At 41.1% G+C, this 9,587-nt stretch overlaps 1 protein-coding gene across 1 annotated transcript; it reads right to left on the bottom strand.

Annotated features, from left to right (window-relative positions):
* Positions 1 to 385: 385 nt before the first annotated feature.
* LOC147634662 (LOB domain-containing protein 4-like) lies at positions 386 to 1,918 on the bottom strand. The gene is made up of 2 exons (XM_086803390.1): positions 1,554 to 1,918; positions 386 to 1,057 (listed from the first exon to the last, which is right to left on the bottom strand). The coding sequence occupies exons 1-2, from the start codon at positions 1,719 to 1,721 to the stop codon at positions 704 to 706; spliced, it is 522 nt and encodes a 173-aa protein (XP_086659516.1). The 5' UTR covers positions 1,722 to 1,918; the 3' UTR covers positions 386 to 703.
* Positions 1,919 to 9,587: the final 7,669 nt, after the last annotated feature.

The following is a 9,587-nucleotide window of genomic DNA, read 5'->3' as shown; positions in this document are numbered from 1 at the left end:
AATTTCCCTAGCTATGGATCTCCTCGAGCACCAGGGCTTCGCTCTCTCCCTACACCCACTCTTCCATCGCTAAGGTGATGGGCTTTACATGCACAACGTACCACACCAACGTGTCCCACTATGCATGCATGAGCGAGTTTACTGGCCACGTTCCCACTCTCGTCGTCAGATGACCTAAGCTCTCTCCTCAGAATTCCATTTCTAAATCATAGCACATAACACAAAGTTCATTTCTCTTAACCATTATTGAAATCCCTATATATCACAAACCTCTAAAATCAATAGTGAGAGATTGTAAATTTGGTATTACACTAATCACAAACAGGATATTTGAGTTTATTATAACGTATTTCTACAAGTGCTCTTAATTCACTGTGAGATAATGTATTTCTACAAGTGCTCTTAATTCATTGAGAAACGAAAACACTAAAGCTACACACTCATTGGTATGATTATAATGTATTTCTACACCTACATGCTCATGATTGGTATGACTATGGCTTCTTACCAAGCCTTGCGTTTAGGACCTTGGAGGCGACGTCTCTTCTGCAGTTAGCTACAGGCTCAAATATATGGAGGATTTGATGGTTGGTGCTCCACTGTATGGAAGGTGAAGGGCTTGAGCCCAATTGCAAACACTCCCATGAGTGAACAGCCTTTTATACAACTAGTGGCCATAGTCAAAGCCTAATTCTAGTTTGATTTATGTCCAGAGGGGATGATCTTCTACATTAATTATTCGCTGGGCGCCTTCTAGTAGCGTGGTGGGCTTATGGTATAGGATTAAATCAGGAGAAGAAGGAGCCATGGGGGGAGAAATCGAGGGCATGAGCAAGCCATTTGAGTTGGTGATGAGGTGGTTGAGATTCGAACCCTGGTACATTCGGAGGTACACAATCTCTGCTTGTGCAACAGCCAGCTGGGTCTGCAATTGAGCCACCTGGTGTTGAAGAGAAGATATGGCACCCACACAGCCATACACAGGGTCCCTTACCCTTGCATTGGCTTCATACACCATGCTGCTCACTGCGTCCCCTCTCTGATACTCCGGGAGATCCTAGACAAGGGAAAACATACAATCAGTTGAGAACCCTTAGGCATCCTTAGTATGCAATTAGAGTACATGAAGCTCTTGAAACAAGAGAACTCTTAGGCCTCTTCAGCATGCAATTAGAGTACATTCTATGTTTAGAAGCTCTTGAATCAAGCAACTAAAACATAATCTTCTTGACGCTTTAGAAGCCCTCAGAGCATGTAATTGAGACCTTATAATATATTATGTTTGTGGACTACTCTGTAACTGTGATCAGAAGCTTTTACAGCATAGAAGTATGATCTAATCTACATTTAGAAGCCCTCAGAGCATGTAGGTCATGAGACCTTATATATTACGTTTGTGGACTACTCTGTAGCTGTGATCAGAAGCTTTTACAGCATAAAATTATGATCTAATCTACGTTTAGAAGCTCTTAGAAATCTATTGTAGAAGTGATTTACGTCGTTGGATACAATAATTAGGCTCTAATCAAGGACGTCAATGTGTGCGTGTTTACCTGCAGCATTTTGTTGACATTGCTCGCTCCAAAGACTTTATGTACGCTGGCAAATTTAAGGGGCTCATCTGCAGGGAAGTAAGGGGCAAACACACAGTCCTTGGCACAACGTCTGCGCAAGAGCTTGCAGGCAGCACAGGGGGAGGAGCCTACTCTGATGTCTCTCATGGTGAAGCAGCTCAACAAACGAAGAAGAGAGAGAGAGAGATAAGAGAGAGAGAGAGAGAGAGGAGGTGGCTTAGGCTTCTGTGCCCACTCGTGCTCACAACCGCTGAAAACGTCAAAAGCAAGGGAGCATGCTGCGTGCTGTTGCGGAACAGTGATGGGGTGGTATTCGAGGTGTGGGGGTGTTGGTGTTCCCAAACAATTGAGAAACCCACGTTCTCTATGCGCTGAAAAGTGTGTGAGAGAGAGCGCCAACAATGAGTAAAGAACAATGAGAGAGAGAGAGAGAGAGAGAGAGACAGACAACAGCGGGTAGAGAGAGAGCGCGCGCCAACAATGAGAGAGAGTAGAGAGAGAGAGACATAGCGCCAACAGTAGAGTGTAGAGGGAGAGAAAAGATAGTGAGTAGAGAGACAACACAAAAGAAGAAGATGATCGACATATGTGGTCGGGGGGGACAACTTGGACGAAGGAGACGACAAGGGCGGGGCCGCCAGCAGAGGGCGGGGGTGTACGAGTCACGACGTTACCGAGTGCCGCTTTTCCTACCGACTACGAGGTGAGAAAAGCCATCTTTGTTGCTGCTGTGTTTGTTTGTCCTCGTCTTGATTCTAGGGCTAAACGGAGAATGCCATGTGGGGGACGTGGGCACTGCGAGGCGGTTCACTGGTTCGCTACCTACAAACCAAAAGGCCCCGCTCAGCGCCGCCTGTACAACCCACCTTTATCTACGCAAGCCTATAGATCATTATTTCATTTACATGCAATATATATATATATATATAGCTTTTACTGTTTTTGCCCTCTTAATCCTAGAAAATTTACACACTTACGCTCAATATTTCTATGTTCTACTTCAAACGACCTTCAAATTTCTCACAATTAAGAAAACGAACTTTCACTATTAGCAATGAAGGTTTTCTCCACAAATTCACTACACATATTAATTAATTAATCAGGCTCGCAACATAAAGGGTAACCTCGACGTACGCAAACAACCACCACGACGAGACGAGACGACCATTTACACAATTTCAATCGTCCTCCCCCCCCTCTCTCTCTCTCTCTCTCTCTCTCTCACTCACAGCCGGATAATGCCTCTCAAGGGGCACTAATTAAGGTTTTAACTTTAATATAAGACGTTGGTGAATCGTCCCTCTCTCTCTACCAGCGATTCTCCATCTGATCATCCAGCTTCCTATCTCTCACACATTGGCGCAATCGTGCACCACATTTATAAAAAAAAACTCATTTGTGTCTCGCACCATCTAGGTTTCTATCTCGTGTGTTCTCGCATTCTACTCACAACGTTTGTGAATCGTCTCTCTCTCTCTCTCTCTCTACTAGCAATTCGCTATCTCCTGAAGCGAGGCAAAAAACCCTCATCAAATTAAGCGACATTATCCTTTTTACACTAGATTGAGGCGGTGAGAACAATCTCGAAAAATCACGATTTCACTTACATACCTAATTAATTAATGCGATTTAAAATTTGGGACCCATATTCAATTATTTTTTTGGAACCTACAAATCATAGATTGCATACAGGCTTGATATTTTACGGGCACTGTTGCCCTTCAAAATTGACAAGTTTGATGAAATATACCAAGTTTTTTTTTAAATGTAATTCTTGATGGGAATTTTAAAATTTTGCATGTATTCTACGACCAAAATACTCAAAAATGGACGTGAGGCCCTCAAATACACCAACCACATTCATACACATTATGACGCAAATTAGTTGTGACCCATGTAATACACCAACCACGTTCATCTATTCTTCTATTCTATTTCTTACAGGGAACTCTCCACACGGTTGTAAATGAGCTTGTAACATGGAGACACATGCGTGAAGCAAATTTGTAGGTGTGAAGTGAGCATGTAGGCATGAAGCTCGAGTACTAAAGGAAGACGCTCGCCCTACATGCAACCCGCCCTGCTCACCCTACTCAAGATGCCCTGTACGCAACATGGCCCACCCACTTGTCGACGCCCAACAAACTGCACGCACGGCATAGGCGTTGTAGCCCTTGCACGCACAACCGGTGAAGAAGCCTGCCAAGTGTTTGTGTGTGTGTGTGTGTGTGTGTGTGTGTGTGAGAGAGAGAGAGAGAGAGAGAGAGAGAGAGAGAGAGAGAAACATTCATTTAACCAAAAAAAAAAAGAAAAAAAGAAAAAAAAGAATTTTAGTAATAGAAAAAGAAAAAATTTCTTTAGAGAGAGAGAGAGGAACATGTATTCATTGTGTGCATTATGTACTTATATGTATGCATATATGTATTATGTATTATGTATATATATATATATATATATGGATTATGTACTTATGTATGTTATATATGTGCTATGTTATGTATGCATATATGTAAGTATCTTATATATGTATAAAGTGCTTGTGTTTTTTTATTTCAATAAAAGTTAAATATCATGAATTTATACTTTAAAAAAACATTCATTTATGTTGTTAAAAAATGAAAAAAAAGAGAGAAATTTTTGTAATAGAAAAAGGAAAAAAATTCTTTGGAGAGAGAGAGAGAGGAACATGTATTCATTGTGTGCATTATGTACTTATATGTATGAATATGCATAATCAATGACACTCAATGTGCATAATCGAGGATGGAATAAGTCCCGCACTTGGTTCATAGAAACCAACACCCTTCTCCCTTTTCATTCTCAAGGCATGGCTGTTGGTTCAATCCCCTAAAATGGAACTTGTTCGGGGCCCTACTTTTACTATGTATCGTAATAAATAAATCTATTGGAAAGTTACCTGACTCATTGGGTCCACCCATCCATAGGATGGCACTATCAAGGCATCCATCCACCCACTCACCCAATTCATTTTTGTTATCTAATTAGGTCTTGCCACACTGTAAAAATAGGTTCCTTAATTAAAGAAGCTTGACAATGTTCCTTTAAACAACCTTTAATACACAAAATAATATTTACATTAAAACATTACTTATAGCAGAAATATTTTGAGCTCCTAGGTGTTTGGGGGGGAGGCATTCGTAGGCATCATATGTCACTCAACGAGTAGGGGTCGTTGGCGAGGCCCATCTCGGGAGCATGCCTAGGGGTGTCTATTGGGATTTTTTTAGTAAAATTGTTCGGGGCTACCTCGTGATCTTGTGGATGCTTTCCGTCTATCATTTGGATGTCCGAAATGCTACTAATTTTGGTCTGAAAAAGCAACCAAATTTCAAAAATTTATGGGTCGATTTGGGCCACTTTGATTACCCATTTCAATTCTAAAAAAAGCCCTACCAGGGGTAATGTCATGCTTAAGATTTGAATTTTAAATTTAGTTTTCTCATTTCCTAAGTAAAAAGTGCTTAATTTGTAATCGCCTCAAAATAGCAACTTCCTAAGGATAAAAGTAAAAACAAAATGCATCCATAATGAGTCACGCGTCTATTTATATTCTAATTAATCCTACCGCACTGTCTGACATAAATAAACATGTTCCTTAATTAAGGCCCTTTAACAACAAGGTTCGTTAAAACAGTCTCTTTCCACAGTACAATAATGCCAAAGACAAGATTTTTAAAAAAAAGTTTATACAAGAATCATTCCATACAAGCCAAGCCAGCTCTCTTATTCTTTTTCTTTATACTACCGCTGATCTAGAATTCAGCCTTCCAGCCTCTACATGCTTGGCAAAACTCTACGGGACCATACACCTCATCGTCGGCCACCCGCTAGCGAGACGAGGACTCAAGCCGGCCTTCCGCCCTCTCAGGATCCGTCGCTTGATCCTCCCACCCCTCAGAGGGATGTCTACGCACTAGGGTGGGCTTATTCACCACACTAGCTTGGGCTCTCAGAACTAGACAGCATCACAATCACTCGCCTCAATCGGCAAACATAAAACACACCCTTTTTCTATTCAATATGTAAATACAACCTTTAAATGGTACCCTTCTGTATGTAAAAAATGTGTAAAAAGGCATTTAAAAAACCCCTTTTGTTGAACCCATGTGCTACGCTTACATATTTATGAGTGATCGCCCCGAGATTCCACCCATGTGGAAGCATATGCAATGGACCAAATTCAAAGAGGAGCCACATTAATTGATGCTTGTATTAGGGATGGATGTATTTAATATATTTGGTGTAGGATTGACATCATGGATAACATGGCCAGTCATAGTGGTAAACTATGAACTAGATCTCCCTCCTTGGAAGTCCATCAAGAAAGGTCACGTGATGCTTTCTCTTCTTGTGCCATGCAAACACAAGGTAAAGAACATGGATGTGTACCTTAAGCCTTTAATTAATGGGATTCAAATATTATGGCATGTCATCAAAGTGCATGATGTGACACGATCACTTTCACAATGTAGAGTGGAGGTGAAGGCAATTTTAATGTGGACGATGCATGAGTTTTATAGGATATAGCGAGGGATTTATTATGCTTTCTATCCTACTTCTCCATTTTTACAAAGTCATAGATTTCTTTTTTTAATAGATATCTCTCTCATGATATTAAATACGTCTCACACCTTGCAAGCAATATGCTTGCCCAATTTGCAGACCATCACCACTTGTTGCATCAAGGGTGGATCGTCTCAAGATCAAATTGCATTGCTATGCATTCATTTGAAGGGGCCTTCACAAAAACAAAGAAGAATTGTATGGCCTAAAAACACATGATTGGCATAAGATATTATAGGTACACTTACTTTCTCTATATCAAATTCATGCACCCCTTTTTGTACGTTAATTTGTGATCCTGTACATATGGATTATGCAACTTTAATATCAAGGTATTTTGTACGATATAGTTCATTCTTCCCATTTTCATTAGCGCGGTGATTGTGGACATGAGAAAGTCCACAAGGAGATCTACAAAATGGAAGTAGTGGTGGGGTAAGATTCAAGCATTAATATCATTTTTGGCATATGAACCATTATTGTGCTAATTATATTGCTTTCATTTGAGGTAAGGAGATTGATCCATCCACGATGGATGTGGCTCAAGTAATGGTGGTGGAGGCAATGTGTACGATTGAGGAGACCTTTCCAAGATTTGTACTCACTAGTCAATTATATGTTGTAACCATGAAAAAAATTTTCAAGTGAAAGCACGACATAAGACAGGTGACTCCCTGGGAGCGTGGTTGGTGCCCTGATGGCCCAATGGAGGAGGTATCAGGAAGTGTTGGGCTGGGTTGCTGGTGCTGGTGCCGAAGAAATCTGTCAGGGTCCTCTGTCTAGGTACATCATGGCTCGGTCTCTTGTCTGCCAAGAGGGTCCCTCTGTGTCTCCTGAGCTCAAGTAGAAACAAGCCCAGGCATCTCTGATCCTCAAACTCCATGACCGTGTGCGTAACGGCCCAAAACCCTCTCGAAAGAGGCAGTGATATCTCCCTCGGATCTCATAATAGACTGTACATCGGCAAATGTAGTGTTCCTTTGTCTCTACCTCCTGGTAGCATAGCTGACAAATGCGGTCATCCAAGATCTGATGCACATATCACCCTATCTCAATCCGCAGCTGGTGTGATGAGATCCGGATTTGTCCAATGGCACAACATATCCCATGTGATAGGTGTACATCCATGTACGCCAAGCGGGTGCTAAAATCATCCGCCGGTGAGAGGTGTAGAAAATGGCTCTTGTAATGAGCCATTTTCGTGCCCAAGGGCTCAAGGGGGCTAGTCCATGTCCTCTCTGTGTCCACTCTGATGATATCCATCCTGATCACGCGGTTTTGCTTTGAGCAGGTGAGATCCAAAAATGGACAATCCAGCCTCTACTGAAAGGGTGGTAGTGCGTCTATCCGCAAACCACGTAGGTCAAACCATGATCTCATCTGAGCATACCAACAATGAGTATCTCCATCCTCTGCCAATTGTATGGAGAGGTCAATGCCAATCGAGAGTACCTCTGCTGAGGGAGCTCCCATAGCCATTGTAAAAAGGTAACTGCCTGGAATAGGGCCTCAGTTACTACTGGTGGGGCACCTAGCTCAGCCCAAACAATCTCATGTGGTACTGATGATTTGCTCCAAATCATGCCAGCAATCATCATAATCAGTGGTCTCTCCATTTGGCTCCATCCCTCATATGTCCCTCTCTGAGATCTGTGATGTATACTGGGCCCCCAAGTTGGAGCTCCGTACAGGAGGGTCGATGTGACAAGCGTATCAAATAGCCACAATTTGGTGCGCGGCTCCTGAAATGATATGTGTGCACACTTCCTCTCAAGGGCCCCCAAGGCTGCATGCCCTCGAGCTAATCTAGCTGCTGATGCCTCCTTCAGGGAGAAACGCCTCTTTTAGAGAGAGAGAGAGAGAGAGAGAGTGTGTGTGTGTGTGTGTGTATAATGTACATCGTAGTAGGCTATGTGTGTGTGTGTGTGTGTGTGTGTGTGATAGAGAGAGATAGGGAGAGAGAGGGAGTGATTGTTTACATTGTGTGTGTGTGTGTGTGTGTGTGTGAGAGCGAGAGAGAGAGAGAGAGTGTGTATATGTGTGTGTTTATTTTTTAAAATGTCTTAAGTATTTTTAATGTGCATGCATGTGTGTGTGTGTGTGTGTGTGATAAAGAGAGAGAGAGAGAGAGAGAGAGAGAGAGAGAGAGAGAGAGAGTTATTTAAAAATCTTTTAACAAAGATGTGAGTTGTTTAAATGTGAGTTGTTTAAAAATCTTTTAACAAAAATGTGAGTTGTTTAAATGAAGGTGAAAGTTTTTTTATAATTTTTTTTATAAGGCACCCAAATGTACAAATTCAAATACACATGGTAGTTACAATTATGTATGTATGTTTGACAGAGATGGAAGAGGTGACTCTCATATTTTTTGAGCATATGAGGAGTACTCTTTCCTTTGAGAAAAGGGAGGAGTTGGTTTGCTGAATTTGAGCATCACGTTTTTCCTAGGGTACCTTGGTTAGGGCCATAGCCGATTATAGCAAGTGGATGGAATGATATTTTTACAATTATTATACCTTTAGATTCAGATTTAAATGATTTAGATAAAAATATTGTGTTGATCAATGTTAAAGAAAGTCTAGGGTTGATTGATTATTATGAAATAAAAGACATTCCCTGGTGTGATAGAGATGAAGCACGTTAAGTGTTTCAAGAAGTTATTAAATGTATCCCTAAGCATAAGTTAATTCGAAAATAAATATTTGTGTGTCATTTTTCTCTTTGTATCTCTCTCTCTTTCTCTCTCTCACACCCACACACCTACCAAGAATAGGATAAGAGCACACATGTTGTAAATAATGAAGAAGTGCTCTCTCTCTCTCTCTCTCTCTCTCTCTCTCTCTCTCTCTCTCTCTCACACACACACACACACACACACATCCATGGAGAAAAATATAAGGACTTACATGCATTTATTTAAACACATTTACACACACTGAAGGGAAAGCACCCATATGTACAAACTGAAACACACATGTACACACAGGTAGTAGTTACAATTATGCTGTTTACACCCACAAGAGTTTGAAGAGAGTACATATGTGTATACATACGTACATTTAAATAATGAAGAAGTGTGCTCTCTCTCTCTCTCTCTCTCACACACACACCCATGGAGAAAAGAATACAAATACTATTGACACCCATGTGCATGCATATGGTAGTTACAATCATGATTCTTACACCCATGTGCACGCATGCAATGGTTACAATCATGATTCTTACACCCACGTGCATGCATACAATAGTTACAATCATGATTCTTACACCCATGTGCACGCATACAGTATTTACAATTATGACCAAGAAAAGGATAAGAACACACATGTTGTAAATAATGAAGAAGTGTTCTGTATCTCTCTCTCTCTCTGTCACACACACACACACACACACACACACACTCACTCATGGAGAAAAATATAAGGACTT

Source organism: Cibotium barometz, chromosome 10 (assembly GCF_041138505.1).
Source record: "Cibotium barometz isolate CiBa-2024 chromosome 10, ASM4113850v1, whole genome shotgun sequence".
Classification (NCBI taxonomy): Eukaryota; Viridiplantae; Streptophyta; class Polypodiopsida; order Cyatheales; family Cibotiaceae; genus Cibotium; species Cibotium barometz.
This window is presented reverse-complemented; position numbering and strand designations above follow the sequence as displayed.

What these genes read in the sequence shown, in the direction of transcription:
- LOC147634662 (XM_086803390.1), bottom strand. Translation starts at nt 1,721, where the DNA reads ATGAGAGACATCAGAGTAGGCTCCTCCCCCTGTGCTGCCTGCAAGCTC. An exon ending in ATGTCAACAAAATGCTGCAG is followed by an intron (nt 1,058 to 1,553) that starts GTAAACACGCAC and finishes TCCCTTGTCTAG; the next exon opens with GATCTCCCGGAGTATCAGAG.